General features: G+C 46.4%; 1 protein-coding gene across 4 annotated transcripts in view; it reads right to left on the reverse strand.

Moving 5' to 3' along the window:
- GLI2 (GLI family zinc finger 2) overlaps positions 1–21,616 on the reverse strand; it is a 197,891-nt gene that overhangs the window by 23,301 nt on the left and 152,974 nt on the right. For all 4 annotated transcript variants that reach the window (XM_086751119.1, XM_086751117.1, XM_086751118.1 and 1 more), the window contains 5 exons: positions 19,075–19,277; positions 17,234–17,425; positions 6,570–6,771; positions 4,040–4,253; positions 2,297–2,410 (listed from right to left, as the gene is read on the reverse strand). In XM_086751119.1, coding sequence (XP_086607245.1) covers positions 2,297–2,410; positions 4,040–4,253; positions 6,570–6,771; positions 17,234–17,425; positions 19,075–19,277 — 925 coding nt within the window. The remainder of the gene's footprint in view (positions 1–2,296; positions 2,411–4,039; positions 4,254–6,569; positions 6,772–17,233; positions 17,426–19,074; positions 19,278–21,616) is intronic.

Genomic DNA, 21,616 nt, shown 5'->3' on the forward strand with positions numbered 1-21,616 from the left:
CTTAATGGCATTACATGGCTTGGAAAGTGAGATGTACTATACCAAAGTTCAACCATTTTCATTAACAGTCTCATGACATACAAGCCAGCTGTGACTTTTCAATTCAAAAGTTTAGAGGTGGAGAGGAAGAGATTTGTTTTAACTAGCTCTTAATAAAAAAAAAAATACTGTAAGGTGGCTCTTAAGACAAGAAACTGTAGTAATATACAGAAAGATTTCTGGAGATTCAAACTATGTTAGAGTCTAGAGCAATAGTCTGAGAAAGTTCAGCAGCTTCTTTTTCCTGCAGTTCCTGTTTGGTTGAGCTGTGAACATTTTTTTTTGTCTAAATGTTTCTCTCCACGTGAAGTGTGGTCTCTGGAAAAGTTAAATTTTCTACTAAAAATCTTATTTTGCCAAAATTTTTATACTTTTTGTTAGAAAAATGGTATTGAAATAATTTTAATTTATTGAAGAGGATTTACTTGTTTTATTTCTGGCAAATTCAATGTTAATTTGAATTTGTACTGGAGTTATTGTGGTATCATAAGAGCACAGTAACTCAGGTCCCTCATGCCTGGCACTCTACTGTGTCCCACAAATCTTGTCTGGATTGCATTTTTTTATAGCACAAGCCATCATGGGAGATACTGTCTGGCCAAGGATTTTAAACACCCAAACCACAACTCACATGAGGCATTTCCAGCACAGTATTTCCAAAACAAAACACACACATGCACGTTTTTTTTGGGATGCCTGAGCGTCATGCTCTACAAAAAAAAAAAAAAAAAATCAGTCAGTAATTAACTGACTGTAACTCAACTTTTCAGCAGTCTCCTGCAGAACAGGAATCCCCAAATTTAAGCTGTCGCCTAGACCAACTGAAGAGGAGACACCCAGTACGTTCATTCTTCTAAACTGTTCTCCTTGCCAAGAATGGTCTGTCTCTTACAACGTACTTTCCAGTAATTTCCCAGTGAATACTGAAAAGCTGCAAGATGTGAAGCCTATATTTCCCTTGGGGTATTACTTCACCGATCTCCTCATTAGGAACTATTAGACAACCAGTGCGCATTTTCCTTCTCTTAATTTCACCTTGTTATTCTAATCAAGCCTCCTTGCACCACTTTAAACGACTCTCCACCTTCTTTCAGTGCTTATTTCACGTAAGGCTCAATGGATGAAGCTCTGGAGCAGGGCTGCAGGGTTGAGCCAGGCTAATGCTACCCAAGGACTCCCTGCTGTTGGGTGCACACCTCTTCAAATTGGAGCAGAGAACAGAGGATGACAGCCATCAAGCAAGCAGCTGTCTGTCCCACAGCTCCTCTGCTACAGATGCTTGAGAAAGCAGATGATGGCTTTTAGATCTTTTTTTCATTTGCTGCAAGAAATAAACATGTGGACCTATTAGCCTGGGTGGTGGCCAGATTGGTTTTTCAAGGCATGCGCTTTTGCAGCAGCGTGTATATGCACTCCTAAACTCAAAGCTCCAGAGAGATGCCTCTTTGCCCTAATCGTGCTGACTACAGCATGTTTATCTTTCCCTGATATGCTATCTTCATCAATTTTACCAGCCCCCTGATGACTGCACACGTTGCTGTCCCCATGCATCATGCTGAGACCTGCTCCTGAACCAGGGCAGAAGGAGAAATTTGTCATCAACTCTTCCATTCGCTTGACAATAACACGGCCTAATATTTCATGAAAATGAAGTGCCCAGTGCACTCCTGATAGTTTACAGTTGTGATAAAGGACAGTCAGATGGATACTGTCAGCCATTAAACAGTTTGCAATCACAGAGCTCCAGAAAGAAAGCAAAGGCCTTTAGGCCCTTCTTGGTGTCAAATGTTGCGTCACCAGTGTAAAGGATGTTTCTAGGAGGAATATCTTGTTGAATCAAGAATTTGTCCCTTTTTTTTGCAGGCTTTCTACCTAGAAAAAAGATTCCCTCATAATCTGTGTTTGCTCTGAAACACTAATGCTGCTTACTTTGCAGCACAGAAAACTCAGACATAATTTTTAAAGTTACTATGCTTAAAATATGCCCTTCCCTCCTTTTTCTTTTTTTTTTTTCTATCCAAGCACAGCAACAGAAAGTTGAGTTCCAAGCACCCACCGAACGCTCTGCTCAGCCACTGCAGCTCTGCCCCGTACCTTGCTGGGCTTCGTGCTCCAAGAGACACCCGCCTGCCTGGCAGACTTTGACGCCTTTCTCCCGGCTGCAGCAAAAGGTGCCAAGAGCATCGTAGCCAAAGACAACGAGACCCAGCAGCTCACTGCCTTGGCCCCACAACACGCCTCGCACCCAGAAGGTTACCTGTGTGGCTGGGGATGCTGGGGGCAAGCCCTCGACTTCAGTCTTGACTTTGCTGCGCTTGTTGATCACTGGATTGACTGTGCTGCTCACGGCCGACTCGCTGCTCTGCTTGCTCTAGGAGAGAAAACCAGGCAAAATATGGTACCGGGGTTTGGGATGAGAGACTGACTGCAGCCCACCTCTTCATTAAAAGTTAACTAAAAAAATCAGTCAAGATCAACTTCAGGAGTGACTGGGGATGACGAGGTATTGGCCTGCTGGCCATAATTGCCGTGTGGGCTTCTGGGAGGCAGAGACGGAAGAGAGGGAAGAATCAAGGACAGTGTCAGCTTCTGCAGCCTCACCAGTGAGCTTGGTCTTGCTGTTTCGGCTCCATTTCAGAGCGATCCAGTCCCTGTCAAAATCGTCAAAACCATCAAAACCTTACGCAATCCCCACCCAAGCCATGATTTTATTTCTCAATGTGATTAAATGATTTGTTGAGAAAATGAATTCCAGAGAGAAGCGGGGTGATTCTGGTTACATGTGAAGCCTCCGTCATGCTGGGTGCATGAGAGGCTATGTATATATTTTGCTAAGCTCTTAAAAAATGAGAACAACTTCAGGAGGAAAACCATCCCATTGTATGTGCATAAAATTGGAACATTAACATTTTAAGTACACTCTTGCTAATTGCTCAAGATTGGTCCTGCAAGTTATTAAACAGAGGCATAACTTCTGCCAGCCACATTATTTTGGTAGCCACTTTGTAAGAAGAAAACAAAACCAATCAATCAAATAACCTTTAATAACAAACAGAGTTTGCAGCACAGAGGCCATGAGAAACCCTAAAACAATAAACCAGTCTGAAAAGTTCCGTGCAATACAACTAAAACAACAATTTGAAATTGGGTGTGAAATGAGTTGAAGTCTTTGGGGAGAAAAGCAACTGCATTTCAAACTTCCAAGGAATGAAAATGGGAAGGAAAAATGATTAAAAATGTGCTAGACATATTCACTAACCCTGTGCATGCGAAGGGCTTGTGTGCACATGCATGTGCGTGTGTGAACTCACAGGTATTTGCAAGGATGCATTTGAGGTGTGGGATTTCATACACATCATGGCATCCCTAGTTTCCAAAACCTGGCCTCTGCTTTTGCAAATCTTAACAGTAAAAATCAACAGCAGGAATAGCCTGAGAGAGAAAGCTACTGAAAAAGAAGGAACAATAAATAAAATGGCTAAAGGTCCTATGTAGGATGCACGTATTTGTTAAAGAGGAAAAGAATAAGGTGTTTTAAGACCAGCAGCTTGGTTCACATCAGTAGAAATAAGGAAGGAGGGACTGGTGAAGGAACTGATGAAGCTTTGTTCACAGTGCTTGGGTGCTTGCTGGCAAAACACTCCAGCACGTGCTGAATTCCGTCGATTTCAATAGCACATAACACACGTTCAAGGAGATTTGCTGCCTGAGATGACCCTGCATATCATGTTCAATGCTTTGATGGATCAACGCCTTTGGTTCCTGCATGGGTAGGTACATGTGTGTGCAAGGAAGGGAGGTGGGCGCAAAATTTGGCTGTGACTGGTCCATAAGTGCTTTGTCAGGAAGAAGAAAAAGCAACATAAAGGGAGAGTATGAGTAAAACGAGAGCGGGTATATCTGTCACAGCCACCATGAAGGGCAGCGCGCACCCCACGGAGAGCATATCTCCATTTCCCTGTGAGCCACGCATGGGGAGAGCCAGGACGGCCATCCCTACCTGGCTGGAGTCAGAGATGCAGTTGCTGTTGCTGCTGATCTGTGCCGGAGGCGGGTTGACAGAGATGACGGCCATGTGCTGGCGCGGGGGAAAGGTTGGAGACGGCTGGATCAGGGGAGGAGTGTGTCCGAAGGCTGAGCTCAGGCCTCTCTGCTGGGTCAGGATCTGCTGGTATGTCACGGGGTTAATGGGGTGGGGGAAGCTGAACGCCGGGCTGCAGCAACAGGAGGAGGAAAAGTGATGAGGAGTTATTTTAAACAATATTTATCACATTGGCTAGTGACTGATTCAAGTTTGGCTTTCAGGAGACAGGCTGCAATGCCCCAGCTAGATGCCTTCAATGCCACCATAAGGCTGACAGCCTGCTTTACTGCAAAGACAGGATTCCTCTCCTCTGTGCCTCAGAAAACTTGTGAATCATTTCGACCCACATATCAGACTGATTGTAATTTCTTTGCCTCCTGTGTTTAAAAACAGCCCAAGCCCTTGGCAGGGAGTGCAGAAGAGGATGGAACTTGGACACATCTGGCTTTGCAGCCCCCGAGGCTCCCAGGCAGACCTACTCTGCAGACTTACAACCTTGGGGTTATGCTACCCTGGGTATAAAAAAGCAGCATCACCTGGCTCACCTGGCACAAATCACAGCGGGGATGAATAACTATCCATGTAACATAGTCCAAAACCATGCACTTTACTCTGCGTTCAGGTGAGAGGAGTGCTGGCTCAGGGGACTGCTGAAGTATGTCACCCTTCATATGTAGGTCACTGGTTCGGCTCCAATCTAGGTCAGCAGTGACCAGAAACACCACCATCCCCTGGCTGCTAGAACACTAACTGGGAGCAGCAGGTCCGAGCCAGGATGCAGCAGTCGACTGCATTAAAAATGAAGGGCTGCTGCTGGAAACAAGGGGATCACTCCCAGGGGTGAGTCCCTTTGGGAGAGATGGAGAAGCAAGGGAGATGCTCTACTCCCTGTGCTCTAGGTGGGTGATGCACGAACCATAGACTCTTAGCCCAAAAATCGATTATTTGCTACCTTTAAGAGGTGGCTGCCCTGACCCTTTACCCTCACAGTATTTTCCCTCACATCACTAAAACTGCCCACGGTGTGAATGCGCAGAGAACAGGGCCATAATTAGCAACATGCTTCATTTCCAATTTTGCTTTTAAAGAAAATACTTATTGCTGGTGACCATCCAATGAGTATTTCTGTTCCAAACCAGTTAATGACAACTTGACCAAAAGAATCAAGGGCAAAAATCACTACAGTGTAAAGGAGCTCTGGGAGTTAAATATGTGCTGCAGCAAATGAGGTGTGATGGCAGGCTGCTGCACAGCTTTGTTATGTTACAGCAAAGTCCAAAAATGACTTTCTGAAGTGCTACTGGGATCTGGGTCTGAGAGGCTGAGAAAGGATTTCATTCTTGCCACTAGGACATCATTAAAATAATAACAAAAAAGTATTTTTGCCCCAAATTTCTGACAGTTATCCTGTTATATATGTAACCCATTTTATAATTCCCGTCATCCAAGATACACCTTTAGAACACCAAGACGAGTTTCAAACTCAGTGTTATGATTTGATTATTCCCTCAGAGGCCAACAACTGACCATTAGGTCAGACTCTACTGATTTGCTGAAAATACCAGATGCTACCCTGAAAAATTTAAAATCTGCTTATAAGATGAGATGCTACAGGTATGCCCAGTTACAGGTAAGACTAGAAAAATACAATTACCAAACAAGGAGTTGCTATTTGTTTAAGTTAGCATAATGTTTGATTCTACAGTCAATTTCTAAATGATGCTGCTGGATAAAGCAACTGATAAAATTAATGTTACAGTTACTAATGGCAATGTCTCTGTTTTCCCTACAAATTTTAGGAGTGCATGATCTCTATAAACCCTTGCTTTGCAACATCAGTATTAATTAGAACTAACATTTTTAACAGTTAAGTAATAAAAAGAATAATAACATGGTGAAACTTGGGTGAAGCAATCACGGCAGGAATTGACAACAGTGAGCTGCCTAGCATAAGTGCTTTTTAATTAAAGTTTGAGCAAAACTTTACTCAAGGGCTTAGATTTGTTTAAAATATGTTTTTAGAATTAGGCTCTTAAATCCGCCCAGGCAACATTTTTTTTTTAAGGATGTGGACCAATAATTTGAAGAATACTTTGAGGCAATCTCTTAAATCAGAATGTTTCTTAATCAGTCCAACTGCTCACAATGAACATTTTTTAGATGAATTTATTCTCTGTTTCTGTTTGCAGGGGGGCATGATCATACGGTAATTACTGGAAATCAGGTAACCAATAATCCCAGTCAAACAACACCCCCCCTGCCCCATATGCCATGAAGTACCCTTCCACATGCAAAACCAGATGGGGGCTTTAATTTAATATACTACACAGCCCCAATGCACAAAAGCAGAGGTTGCGAGGAAGGGAAGGTCTCCCTTGCTGGAGGATCACCCCTCCTTTTGCGGGGATGGTTACACAGCTGAACGGAGCTGGTCCCAGAGCTTTACCTGATTGTCCCGGCAGATAAATGGCCGTAGGAGCCACTCGCCGCTGAACTGCTTCTGGAGTTGTTGATATATGCCACGAGAGAGTTTGGGGAGGTCCTGATCATTGTCTGGAGATCAATGCTGGCATCAGACAGCGGGGAGATAGACAAGGCTCGTTTTCGGCTTAATCTCGGAGTCACCCGTGGGCTTGAAAACCGGGACACTGTAGGAAAGAGAGACTTTGTCAGACAAAACCAGCGGGCTGCTCCTTTCCTGAGGTGGGGGGTGGGAGGTGCTGAGACCTGCTGCACTCGTGACTGCTGTGGGACGTTCAGGAGCTGGGAGCAGTGCAGGGACCAGCTGCACTTTGACGGGAGGTTTCCTCTCTGCTGGGCACTGAGTGACAGGGGTCAGGCAGCACCGTGAATGCTCGCTTGCTTCACCCTCCTCACGGGATAAACAGAAGCCTGTCCATCATCCCCTTTCATCGACATGAAATTAACTTAAAATTAAAAGGGAAAAGGCCGTGCAAGGTTTCTGTGAGTGTAGCTGTCCCCATTGACTTGGTAGCAGGAGGAGCGGGTCAGAAGAGGCACACATCAGAGCCAGGGCCGCCCCTGGAAATGGTGCGGGCGCTTGTGTGTGGAGAGAGCAGAAACCAAACGAGCATGAGCACAATGCTGATCATCCAATTAATGAAGGAGGCAATGCTCCAGGAGCCCCGAAAGTAAATTAAGAGTTTTAAGAAAACCAATTTGGCAGCACAGGCACAAAGTTCAAACTCTCCCCCTCCAAGGGGACCTGCCAGTGCCTGGACCCTATTAGCAATTGTCAATCAGTCAGGCATGAAGTCATTTCCAACCCTGCCAGTCCCATTTGTGAATCCGCAATACATGATGAGTTACTACTGTACGCATTTGGCCTCCCTCAGCGTTTCGGCACTGCTAACTGGAACAACTGACTTCATCCAGAGGAAACTCTGCCCAGGCCTGACCCACCTGCAAATCTCCAGCACGGCATGGACGGGAGCTGGGGATGACGATATCACAATGTCCCCCAATACCAAGGTACCAAATCCAAAGCCTGCCCGAGCCCTAGCCCTGCCTGGAATGGCTCATCCCTCCAGGTTGCTTATTTTTAAAAATAAGATTTCTAAGGACAAAATATGCCACTTGGCTATGGGGCCTGGCTGGTAATCCCCATCATCCACCCAGGGGTGCAGGACTTCTCCAGCTCTTTCCCGCAATGAGCGCAGCACTGGATTACTACCTGGATTTACAGCAGTGGTCTCCCCAGAAAGCTTGCTTTGGGTATATCCTGTTAAACACTGTGAACAAAACAGTAACTTCCCCAGACAGGCAATGTGAGCTATTTTCCTCCAGTTGGTTGGAGGGACTGATTTTGGTTGCATATCACCAAATCCAAGCCCAACACTTTGCAAGAGCATAAACTTTCTGTCCTGATGACAATGCTGGTATGTGAGAGGGTGAATGGGATGTACAAGGAGGTAAAATACATCCTGCCAGCATGACCAAATAGTTCCTTGATTTGTGTTGGCTCGCAGAAGTTTGTGTCAACATTTCCCTGAGACCAGTGGCTGGGTTGCAGTCTCCTAGTCTCCACATGACTCACCCGTGTACCTAAGTGGCTCCATCATAACCACGCCTGGGTGTCGTGTAATTGATGGGGTTTAGTACCAGCGTCCCCTCATTACCCATAGTGTCCCTTGTTGGACAAGATAAAATTACTTGCCCAAGGTCCCGCTGGAAGCCCAAGGCTAAGTTGGTACTTGAACCAAGGACTCTTGTGACTTTTGTCCTATACCTAAGAAGCTTCAAGACTTGCTAGGTGCAATACTGACAATATTGGGAACGTCTCCAAAAAATCAGGTTGTTGCACATCTGCTGAACGCATTCTTCTTATAGTATTTTGAACAACCATGTTTTGCAGCCCCACAGGGCAGGGAGAAGCTTGAAACCGCAACTTAAGGATCATGTAGCAAACAGAAAGAACACACAAGTCTGTAAAAATAATCTCCTGAGTGTTAAAGCTGTCCCATAATTCGGAGTGACTAGACTCAAACTTTCCTAATGCTTGTGGCTGGCAGTTTCCAGCCCTGTTCTGCCACGGTGAGTGGCACTTCCCTCAGGAACTGGAAAAAGAGCAGCTGGTTTGTAGAAGTACTAAAACCAAAACGAGCAAGCAAACTCCCCTCAGCAAAGGCTGGCCCTGCCTCAGGGCTGTAGTGGAGCATTCCCAAACTTCACACGTGGTTCATGAAATCTGGGCCCTGCCACAGCCCTAAACCGAGTGACATGAGGGTTGTGTGGGTCTAGACCAGAATGGTCAAAACTCTGCTTAATGTATCTATTTGAACTAATTAAACCTTTTTTTTTTCTTTTTTTCCTTGCTTTTCTTCTGACTATAAGGCATCTCGGGGTATGACCTGGAAGACCTGGGTGCTGTTCCCAGTTCTCCCCAGCCATATCTCCTTGCGCAAGTTTCTGCTTCTTTCTGTGTCCCTGTTTCCCAGTGTCATCTATTCAGATGGGCTCCTTCAGATAGGGTTTGCGTTTTATTCTGAATATATTGCACCTAGTGCCATAGGGCTCCATCTCAGCTGAGTTGTCAGTGTTTCTGTCCTACAAATAATATGCATCTTTTCAGATATAGATATTGTTTTCTGCATTTGCATTCCCACAGTCTCCTCCTTCTCTAACAGAAGGAAACAGGCCAGATTTGACAGTCATATTTATCTCTGTTACTCCCATACCTCGAGGGAGATCTGTTTATTAATGTGCCACTTCCCTTGATGAATTACTAAATAGAAAGAAAAGCCTTGTACTCATTTCTCGCTGTTCTTTCCCATGATTTATGTCCACAGTGCTGGTTCAGCCATTGGTCGCCATTAATTCGCAGAGGGAAGAAGTCCTGATGTCTAACAGAAACCTGGGTTTTTGCAGTGTGTCCAACGTGGGCATCCCTCCCCGCTGCACACAGGTACGTCATTTTTTTCTCCCCACGTAAAACTCTGCTGGAAGCTGTCAGATTTGCAAGCTGGCCTGGGACTCCTCCAGCCCAAAACCGGTAATGTTCATGGCGTTAGTGTCCGCTCTAATTTAGATCTTGCCAGTACCCTGGGCTATCCAAAATGTTTGATAGCAGATCCAATAGGTTAGGCTGATGCTTTCCACAAAAGCCTCTTAGGTCTTGTGGGCTTTCAGGGAAAGCTGTGACCTAAAATCATGCCATGGATGAACAATTCCTCTCTTCTCAGTGACAGCCTGCCCAAGGTGCCTGGGAAGAGAAAGGTCTGGGAAACAAAAAAGTAGTTTAACCACATGAAGAAGTGCTCACTAGTGCATTTGCGAAGAGAGAATCTTTTCAAACATATTATTCAAAAGCAGATTAGCAGCATTGAGAGCATTCTTAATAATAAAATTGGCCTGACCTAATCCCCTGATCTGAGGATGCTGAGAGCACGAACGTTAACCGGTACCGGGCAGCAGCAAAGATAAGCGTTACTATCGCTGTAGACATAGGCAAGGTGCTCAGTTCGGGCTGGCTGACAGCCACTTGAATACGTAAGCAAAATCCTCTGTTGCCTGAAGTCCAGTGATGTTTCAAAGGAAAAACTACACACAACTTCTTCAGCAGTGACTGTGCCCAGAGAAGTAAATGAAGGTGGGATCCATTTTTCAGACACCGAGACGGAGAGCCTGGGGAGGATTTATCACTAGCACTCCCTCTCTCATCTCCCCTTCAAAAATGCTGACTTATCAAAATGAACAGGGCTAGTTTCAAGACTTTTTTGATGTTTGGAAAATATGTTAGAGGAAGTTTCCAAATTGTCAGAGTACTCACTGCAACACTCTCAAAAGAAAAAAAAATCTGGTATTTTTCTGTTGATGTTTTAAACGATGTTTTGTTCAGAAAATGAAAATCATCATAGGTTAAAATGAATTTTAAAAAGCCACACATGGAAATAAAAGTAGGAAATTATTTTAAAATTAATTCTGCTCATCTACCAGCATTTCATATTTAAAAATTAATTTCTCTATGCCTCTATACCACAGATGGAGACCTTTTCTACCTTCAGTTTCTTTCCCTTGAATACTACCAAGTCATGGGATAACTCACTCTCACCCAGGTCCAGAAAGAAGTGATGGGCCAAAGCCCACACAGCCAAACAAGAAACAAGACAACTCCCTGAGACACTCTGTGCCATTGCCTCCTCTGGTGTTTGATAATATTTCCAGTCAAGTACATTTACAGCATGCCTGGGATGGGTGGTGGCTGTTTCTGTATCAATTTGCTCTGCTACTTCTACCTCTCATCTTCAATGAACATCTGTTAAAGCCAGTAGCTGCTTTCCATTGACTTCCATAGACTTTGGAACATAGAATAAATAGGAATTTCAAACCTGATCCAGAGACACCTCTGTTTGAGGTATCTCATCTTTACTTTCAAACTAATTCTTTCCCACTTGAAAAACATGCAATGTTTATGCACTCATGTTTTGGACATACTAACAGCTTTGTTAGTTATATGAATTTTTTTTTTTACTTTTTTTTTGGCAAAAACTACAGATACCTTCTTAGAATTCAAAACCATTTCAGATTTCAAGCAGCAACAAAAATATCCTTTGGTCTGAAGTAAGACACAGGAAATTTTAACCAAAAGGCTGTCCTCTTCTCTCTCAGAGTTAGGAGGAGATTAAAACAGAGATGTAAACTGGTGAACGGATGGGTGCAGTAAAAGTTCAGCCCAAAGCTCAGAGCATTGGTGATAGCATTGTGGATGGCAGCCCATGAAGGTCAATAAAAATTTACCATAGGCTTTTGGCCCCTACTGCCTTTTCTTACAAAAAGTCCATTCCAGATACATTTTACAGTGTTTTAACTGGTGTGCACTGGCCTTTCCATACTGCTTCATACACAGACTCAGATACGCTGACTGTCACAGGCTCAACTCTACATGCTAGAGAATAAATATAACCCACATATCTTAAGAAACCTTTTAAAACTGCCTGGAATAACTTTTCAGTAGAAAAAGCTTGACTTTACAGCAGCATTACCTTTGCAGGGTAAATGTAAACCCCACAGCTCACAACTGAAAGCCATTTCTCTCCTGGGGAAGGTTAAAATATCACTTTTCTAAACAAGAAAGAATTCAAGGCTAAATTTTCAAGTCACACTGGCCACGTCTGCCAAATGTCCCAGCCTGGTCGTCCAGCCAGCCTAGAGCTGGGAGTAAAGTCCAGATTTCTTGGTAAAAAGGTAAAAGCTTCCTTGTTAGCTTCCTACAGTGTCTACAAATTATCACATCCACAGGTTGCTCAGAAAGTGGGATTTTCTTCCCAAACGTAGATTTATCCACAACAGGCCAGTGATGAGCCAAATGGTCAGCCTCTCATGTTTACACGTGTGTCAGCTTGTGGTCTGTCTGCCAGCGCTGTCGTGCTAGATCAGGACCAGACCCCGTGGGGCTTGTGGGAGGTGGGAGTGGAGGTTCCTGCTCCGGCTGCTTGTGGTGGCTGTGGTCCATCAGAGGGACATTAGAAGAGATGGTTGTCCTGGAGGGAGATTTCAGAACTCTCTTTTGCATGAGAAATAGTGGTAGCAAAGCCCTCCTGAAAGGAAACACCAGGCACTCAGTAGAAGCTCCTTCAGGGCAAGAAAATCCCAGGTATTTTTTGATGGACAAGCACGTGGGGGAACCTGCTTCTGAACAGCCGAGCCCTTGAGGCATGGGGGCTGCAGATGGCTCTCTCCGTCTCCTCACCGAGATGCGACCAGAGCCACCACTCCCCCTGCATCCCCTGGCCAAGCCCTGGGATAAATACAGTGTCATCAAAATGGTCCCTCTTCTTGGCCGCTCATCAATAAAACCCACCCAAAGCGTATAGAAATATCCCCCTCCTCCCATCGTCGGATTAAATCCAAGGGCAGCATAAAAATGCAGAATGATCCCTTAACCAATAACCAAGAGCAATAAACTACAAGCACTCTTCGCATAACCAGTTCCTTATTCCTCTCTCCCCTTCTGCAGTGGCAACACATGTCTTGCTTAGACTGCAGCAGATGCTGGACATTTGTTCTGGCACCAGATGCTGTCCTGGGACCCTTCTTTCCTCCCTCCCCGGGCCGATCAGCTTCGCAGTTCAAGGAATACTAACGCTTCCCTGAAATCCTTGCTGAAAGACAAGGCTGCATTCTTCTACTCCCAATCCTCAAGGTGACTGTTTAGACGACCCAACTTGCATATGTAAATTGAATTCTTTAGAAACCAGAGTGCAGCAGGATTCCAGACAGAGTGCTTATGGGATGCTCTGGGACGTTTTCTCTCTTCTGCACATATTTTTCTGGGGAGGAAAACAGCATTGCTGGCTAAAAATGGGTGGGAAATAATTTCCCATTCTCTGAACCTTTTCTGAGATTTCAGCAAGTTTCCATTATGTGCTGGGACAAAGAAAACAAAACCAAAAAAAGATCTTTTGGAGTTTTCAAGGAAGCCACTACAGGGCGCTCTGCCTGCCCAGGGAAGCCAATTGCTGGCTCCTTTGGAGAAGTCATCTGCAATCCTGCATCTCTGGTCTTCAAACCCATAGCTACTGCTCCCTCAAGCCCAAGGCAAGGCACTTCTTTCCTTGGTCGCCATGAGGCTGGGCTCTCTGTCCATGCGGACGGAGCAGTCGCTTCACTGGAGGAGAGTCCTGAGCTCACCTTTCACAGACACATGTCTGTTGACTGCAGTAACCGCTGGGCTGCACTGCCAGCCCCGCTCCTTACTCCGATGGCTATTAAATCATTTACTCGAAGTAAATGCCTCCAACAACACTGACTGAAAGAGGCCACAGTGAAGCTGAATCACTGTTTGACTTGGAGAAATTAAGTCCTGCCTGATGATTTGCCCACATCCCAGACAACTGCGCCAGCCACTCGCACGTTGGCTGTGCTGGGCTGAACAAAGCCTTTTCCCAGTTAAACTGCTGGTCATGAGTCAAGACATAAATTTATAACTGCCATGCACCAGGCAGCAAGAAACAGTGCAGGGATTCCTCCTCTAGCTCTAGAACTAGATTAAATGCCATGACAGCACTGCAGGGTCATCCCTGCTGTCAGTAACTGTAAGGTTGCACAAACACATCTATACAGCCCTCCTGACCTGAGTGACTACCTCTGTGCAGCACCACTTGGACATAAGTCGAAGTTAAGATATTTTTCCTCCATTCCCTGACTCAGTATAGACAACCCACTCACACTTTTGACACTGTGCAAACAGAGGTGATGCATTTAAAGACAATCTCTGCTTCCCACCCTGGCCATGAGAGTCTTATTCGAAAGATCTGGATCTTGCTCCTAGAGCTGCCACTGCTCTGCTCACTGGTCGTTTGATCTCCTTTCTCTTTGTGGTCTCCAGTGATGAAGTAGCTTTACTTTGTACAGTACTTTGACATCTTCTGATGCACAGGGCTACAACAGTACAAGCATCGAGTCAGTCTGGATATGCTCCTCTTAAGAGCAAATGGCACCTCCTGAAGGGCTGAGGGTAACCACAGGAGCCCTTGTGCTTAACAAAAAAAAAAAGTCAGATGCATTAAACATGCTCAGAAAACTGTAGTCATCTCCATGTTCATTTGTGCTCCCCATCAGTCTTTAATGTCCCAGGGATGCTCTTGTGCAACCACTCTGTCACCTGGAATAATCCACCACATGGGACTCACTTCTAGAATAGAAATGCAAAAGATTGTTTTGATCTGGTAAATAGAACCTGCCAATTAGTCTCAAAAGTGTCCCACCAGCAATGTTGTGACACTGAAAAGCAGTCAACTTTTATTTGAAAGTGTAGGCTTTCCGGAAAAAAAAAATATTTAAGCCTGGATTCAAACTCCACTCTTGGATTTAGAGTCCCTGTTTGGATGACAGAATGAAGCAGGACAGCTAACTGAAGGGTTATTTAGTCTCCACTGGCACTGGCCTGAAGACCTCAGCAGTCTGGTGCGTAACACTTAAGTCTGGTCTGCTTTAGTGGTTTAACTACTTCTAGCTGCACAGTGAAAACCCTGCTAAAGAGACGCAGCTCTGGGGCACCCTAGCTCAGTCACCGTTGAAACACTCAGAAAACCTGACATGTGGTCAGTACCAACAGGCTCCAGCCAACACTGAGGCCCTATTACTCTTCCTGACCCTAGACACATGATGGGATGAAAAAACACCAACAAAGATGGAGGCATTGAGAAATTCTCCAAGATATGCAATTACAGCAACCAGAAGGGCCCAGGTATGTGTTTGTGGAAGAACTACCATTGCCAGTGTCTAGGGCTCCCATGGAGCTGCACACATTTGGAGGTGATGTGACACTGAACGGGTCAGTTTAAATACATGCTTATCTGCTTCTTTTTCTTTTGCAGGTGCCAGTGTCATCGCAGATGCATGATGGTGCTGCATATGGTTTAACAGAAGCTACCTGCATTTTCAGCAAGCTAATTCTTGTAAAGTTCTTGTGTTCTGGGGCTCTCTGGGAAGAAAAGGTCTCTCTGAACTACCTATACTGTGAGGTGGTGACTCACTGGGGTTTTATGCATGGTACTGATATTCTTGTCTCAGAAAAGCACCATAAGAGGATGCTTTATTAAATTATCTGTTCAACTATTTACTTAGGCCCTGCTGATTTAAATTTTTGAAATAACTTTCTAAAAAGAGAGGGAGACTCTGGTTCCTCAGCCAGCATTTCAGAGCCATCCATTTTAGTCTCCGTCTTGATAATGCACAATTCTCTCTTCTCTCCGGCTGATGGATAAACCCACACACGTAGACCAGAGACTGGCACTGGGCTGCTGCTCCTTTTCACATTCTTAAAAAGTAGCCTTCCAGTGTCTCATGTCACATCCTCATGACATTTAAAAGTTTTCATCTCACTCAGAGCATGTGAAGGCCCAAAAAAGGCTTTCTAGTTATTCATCAACAAAGCTTTACCAAAAGATCAAAATAAATGCTTGGTGAACTTTGGCTTTGCAGTGAATAATGGTTATGAGCCTGGCTGCGTGAAACTGGGACCTTTGATACGTGATTCACTTTAGAGCTGTTTTCAGGAGAACGCAAACAGTAAGAGAGTCTTCTGCCAAGGGGAGTATCTCAGACGACTTCAGATACAGACTGATCTTCAGTAAACCAGAGGACGAGCATCTTGGTGTGCCAAGAGTCAGCCTGTGCCGGCATGAAAACAGTTGTGTTTGCTTCCCGTACTGGCTGTTTATCTGGCACTTCAGTGAGGCACCACTGGTCAGAGATGGACTAATAAGGAGGCAAGGAGGAAGGACTCTTGTTCGTGAGATCGAAGAGAACTTGGCAGGGCTGGTTTGCACCCGTCTGCTATAACCACAGACATTAACCCTTTGGAGGGAAGACACAGCAGTTTTACTGACCAGCTGCTTTGTAGCAGAGGAGCTTGGAATGTATTTTGGGTGTCAGAGGCAGGATGGTACCAAGGAGCATGTGCTCTCCCTTTCAGACAAAGATCCAGGTTCCCGATCAATCTAGGAATTGGCAGTAGAAAATGACTATTCAGGTAAAACTTCTGCAGCAGCTGCAGACGAGAAATTGTTTCTTCATTAGAAATATCTGTAAGCCCCCATTCACGGAACAACCAGAGCAGCTTTTATCATTCTAAAACACTCACTTTACAAAGCAGCAAGTCCGCAAAGTCTTTCATCTTAAAAGCTCAATAACAGAAACTTTGAAGCGGTAATGAAACGATGCAGATCTCCACTCCAAAAATTATAATGGTCCACAGGCAAATCCAAAGGCAGCCCAGGAAACATAAGCTGCGATCTGAAAGTCAAGCTGAGACTTCTCCTTCTTGCAGGAGAAATAATCCCCAAACTGCCCCCTGTAATATCTGCACAATCCCAGTTCTTACAAGACATGGCATAAAGTGAAAAGAAAGAAATTTCTAACGGCTCTAAAAGTCACTTGGACCTCAGATACGCTTACACAGAGATTTCTCCCGTCTCACCAGGGCAGTGGTCAGGCCACAGGGGTGACTCAGCACCGCAGCACCTAACATGTTTTTGTTTCTTCTTCATTTAGTCAGGAGCCAGAACTTTCTGGGTTTATCATGCCTGATACTAGCATAAATACCACATCCCTGCAATTTTTTTTCTCCTGCAAAGTACTAACATATCCTCTCCACTGTGGCTCCCTCTTAACATATTTTTTCTCCTTGGGGACCCAAGGGGTCCCAACCAAGATGAGAGGTCCATCATGCCGAGCACAGCTATGCATGGAAAGAGCCAGCCTTTGTCCCAGACACCAACCAGGCTAAACATGGGGTGGGATGGGGAGCTGGAGCTGGAGCTCGCCCCCAGGGACGCTGTGGTCACCCATGGTCAAGGCAGCAGGACGGCAGCAACTCCCTACCTGCTTGACCAACCTATCTCCTACCCATGTAGCAGTAACATCATCCTCCCAAAGAGCCCACAATGTATATATTTTAAATTACTTATATTTTATACGTGGAATGAGGTGACCTTTTAAGCCAAATAAGCCAAAAATTATAGTGCAGCACCCATGGGTTTCAGCAGGGCAGAGTGACCATGTACAGCAATGTCCATCTGGAGGACAGTCCCATCCATCTGCCCCAAAATTTCAGCTGTGCCAGGGAGGACCTGGCCTGCTACTCACCATCGACAGGGCTGAGGTAATCGTGGATGTGGGCTGTGCTGGCTGCTCCCCCACTCTGCATCAGGAGGTCCCCGTAGGGGTTCGGGTGGCCGGCCATCAGCGTCATTTGGTGGTAGTAGTCAGCAGGGTTGGCTCCCGGTGGCGGCGGGGGCAGCCCAAAGAGACCTCGCTCCTTCAGGTGCTCGTGAGCCACTGCCGAAGCCGCAGGCAAGGAGAAAAACATGGGGAGAAGGTTCCCACCACAACGTTAGACCTCAACGCTGACGTTAGCGGCCCCGTCTCTCCCCCACGCCCCCCGCCAGCCCCGGCTGCACAGCTCTGTGTAGGGCTCTCGTGACGTGTGCTTGGGCGTGCTTCTGCGGACAAAAGAAACTAAGCTGGGGCCTCTGCATTCCTCCATTTCCGCAAATTTATAAACAATCTCTCGTTCTCCCTTCTAATAATCCTCCCGTTCGGACACAGCCGGCACCCCGGGGAGGGGGGAAAGGGCCCATCTCGCCGGCAGCAGTAACCCTGTCAGCATTAACATCCCTGCCTATTAGGAAGGAAAGACAAATGCAGCCCAGTTCCCGATAGCAGCGCAAGGAAATTAAAGCCAAGGTCTAATGCATAGAGCTAGGTTTAGTGTCTGGCAGCATAAAACCATTTTGGCTGCCAAAGCCAATTACGCTCACTTTCTCCCAGCTGTAATTTTTCAAACCTGCCTCCCCACCCGCTTGCCCTATTAACTTATTTACCACTGCCTTAAAAAAACCCAAAAGAATAAAAGGAAAAGAACCCAAAACACAGTGACTTTTTTTTTTCCACAGCAAACAACAAAACTGGCCTTGGAAGGAGAGGATGGGGCAGAGCACACGCACGCCAGCCATCAGACCTCTCTTCAGCGGGTGGCTGGGAGTTCGGATGACGTTCTGGGGGAGGGAAGAAGACGCATGCATCTCCCCATCACCCCAGCAAAGAAGTTGGTTTTATGCAGCCAGAGACTAAGCCGGGGCCTTGTCGATGTCTGGTGCGCATTGCTTTGTAGTGGAGAAGGGCTGCTTGCCCCTGCAGAAGCTCAAGAGCTGAGAAATGCTGGGGTTTGCAGAGAGCGGGTCCCCAGACCCCAGCTGCTCCCTGGGCACAGAGCCAGCTGCCTGCAAGCGTGTAATGAAGCGCTTCCGATGAAGTAAGGCATGACCTGAACCTCCATAAGGAGAGAGTTATGCATTTTCTCCTTTCCCTGGTTGGCCGTTTTTGTCCCCAGCTCCCAGACAAGAGGCCTGCTGGGGCTCAGAGAGCATCACCACCTCTGCGTACATGCAGCACCAGCTCCCTGCGCACACTCGCCTTCCCCAAAAGCTGCTGCAAGGCAGCTCAGGAGTAAGGAGGAAGAAAATATGGCCCCTCTCCTTCACCCAGCAGCCATCCTGCCCGTAGACACAAAGCCAAGAGAGGATTACCCAGCCAGCATTGCCTCATCTCTGCAACATCAGTCCCAGCCAGGCCAGGCAGTCAAAGTGACTGTGACCCTCTTTCGGGAGAGCAGTAGAGACCTAGGAGCAAGGAAGCTCATAAGAGAGCTGAGAGCGCTGCAGAAAGGACTGTACTTTAAGCAAAATATTTATAATATGATCCAGAAGTAATAGCTATTCTCACGCTCTGCTTTCTCAGTGCAATGATGCAAAACAAATGTGTAGTTAAAGGGCGGGGGGAAAAAAAAAGCAAAAAGAAAAAGAGACAGCTCTCCCACTTCAGAGAGCAGCTGTAGAGCCTTTGCAGCTGTAAATCCCTGGGTTTTAGGGAATTTCAGTGCTGGTGAGCTACAAAATCGCTGCAGCACCAGTAGCACAGCGTCTTACCATCGGCGGGGCTGAGGCCCCTGGCAGCGGAGATGACGGAGAGCGTGGGGCTGCCGTGGACGGAGCGGAGGTAGTGCTCCATGTGGGGAGCCACGTAGGGGTGCGGTGGGCTGAAGGGCGACTCGCCAGGCCCAGCGGGGTGCGGAGACAGGCGGATAAGGGAGATGTCGGAGATGACGGGGCTGCCACTCAGAGGAGGAGGCCTGGGATGGAAAGAGACACGGTGTCACTCACAGCCACCTGGCACGGGCACGGCCGCCTGCCACCCTTCTCCCTCCCACTCCAGCGCCTTTGCCCATGAAGGAGTTGTTCAAGCACAGGGTGGGAAAAACCTCCTCTCTTGAGATATGTGGAGCCTGAAGCCAGCGCACGTGTCCTGCAGACCCACACCCGCATTGCACTAAATGTGTATTTGTGCAAAGTGGCTCATTATAGCTGGGCTGCTGTGAAAAGGGGCATGAGCTGCTTCAGGTAGTGCCTGCACATGCAGGCTGCGTGGTGCACGTCCTGTGCTAGAGATCTCAATGCATCTCCTTGCACAGGGAGGCTGGCTACACAAAGACATTTTAGGCAAACCTGGGGTCTGCAAGCTCCTCGCTGCCCCTGGGTATCTGGATGTTCAGTGCTGCCATGTGCAGACAAAGCCCCGGACAGGGGCTGCTTGTGGAAGGATGCAAATGGCGCAAGGAGTACTTATACCATCTTGAGGCGAGCTGTGCTTTGCTCTGCCCACCACGTGTGGCTCAGCCCTCCCCGCCTGCGTCCATCACGGCTTGCACAAACCTCCTTGACAGGTCGGTGGTACGGTTCAGAGGGCAAAAGTTCATGAGAGGTTTTATTGCATGCTTTCTGGGGGCCACCTCTGTTAAATCCCTCAGATCTTCCTCAGGCCAAGTGTTACCTGAGAAAGAAGTCAGTAAATGCTGAGGGATTCAGCAGGTAACAAAAAAAAAGTCACAGGCATGTTTCAGCACTCTAGCAGTTTTTGCAGGGTGAGCAAGGATGGAAGAGAAAATGTGAGGACATGTCTCCTACTGTATCCTCCAGCCTCTTAGACAAACTGCAGAGGAGGCAAGGAGGGGAGAAAAAGTTACATGCCCTGACCTGAGAAGTAGAAAATCTGAGCTAGACACCAAAAGAGGCAGAGCTGTCATTAGGCAAAACAAAAGAGCAAAATCTGCTTTGCATTAGCCCCCTCTGTACTCACAGACAGCTGGAAGCGGAGTTGGCATGGGGACACAGGTCACTGCAGGGATGGTGTTCACCCCCTTTGGGTGCTTTGGCAAAGCTGAGGGAAATGGATGTGCACCACATGGGGCTGCACCCCGGGCACAGGAGACCATGTGGATTTGGGGTTCTGGAGGCCCAGGATCTGGGACGTGGGCTGAGCTAAGGGATGGTATTACAAAGTTCCTTCCCTAAGAATATCTAAATATGCCATTAGTGAGTGCATGTAAGATCTGTCTCTCCATGCACAGACAACCACAAACACGAGGGTCTGAGCAGTTTAGACACGCCACCTGCACCTCAGGATCTCGGTCCCACCCTGCCTTATCAACAGTTCAGGTGCATTTTAATTTATTTGTAATACTTGCATATCAACAAAACCACACAGAAATGTAATATAAGCTTAGCAGACTTATTCAGCAGTTTACGAGCGTGTTTGTCTTTGTTTGATCTTCTGCGTGTTTCTCTGTCTTTCTGATAAATTAGTAAACCTTGTGGCTTTTTGAACACTTTCTGCTGATGGGTAGTAAATTAAATGCCTTTTAAAATATTTATAGTTCAAAGTACTTTCCTGTAGCAATACACTCCGTGGCTCACTGGTGTGAAATACAAGGCAGTGAAAACCTATCAGATATAAAGGACTTGAGGAGATGCACAGCCACCGACACACACGTGCTCGTCAGACCCAGACCAGGGCTTCGTTAGAGGAACACCCACCAGCATCGAGCCTGTTTTGTCTTACGGCCCCAAAAGACAAACTGGCATGGCTATTTCAGACCTTATAACCTCCCCACCTGCTTTGCCATGGCCTTTCGTCACCAAAATTATGCGGTAACCAAAGTCCCTCTCCAAGTCACTTTCCGGTGCCTCTCGCCATGATGTCAGCCGCGGTGGCGGCGGCGGCAAGCTCAGGAAAGCTGCAGGCGAGTCCGCCAGTGCCGGTTTCTGTCGAGGCTGCTAATAAAGGTGGTCGAGCACAGAGCTGACCAATTTATTTCTACTAGGGAGGAGGGAGAAGTGAATCAAAGTCTCTGTTCCAGATTTAGTTTCAATTCATTTCTAATAAGCTCCACCGCCTCATCTGGAAAAAATGAAACAGGATTAAAAACAATGATGTCATTAAGAAAACATCTGACTAATTTTTCTTCTGACGAAGACTTAATATAAGCGAGGGGGGATGTAAATTAAAAGCAGCCCTAATCTTCTCTGGGCCACATAGCCTGCCTTAATGCATAAGCCATGAAAGAAGTTTTCTTACATATACAATAAGTTCCCTCTTTCATCAGCACTCACAGCTTCTCCCAAAAGGGTTGTG

Source organism: Chlamydotis macqueenii, chromosome 6 (assembly GCF_036417535.1).
Source record: "Chlamydotis macqueenii isolate bChlMac1 chromosome 6, bChlMac1.mat, whole genome shotgun sequence".
Taxonomy (NCBI): domain Eukaryota; kingdom Metazoa; phylum Chordata; class Aves; order Otidiformes; family Otididae; genus Chlamydotis; species Chlamydotis macqueenii.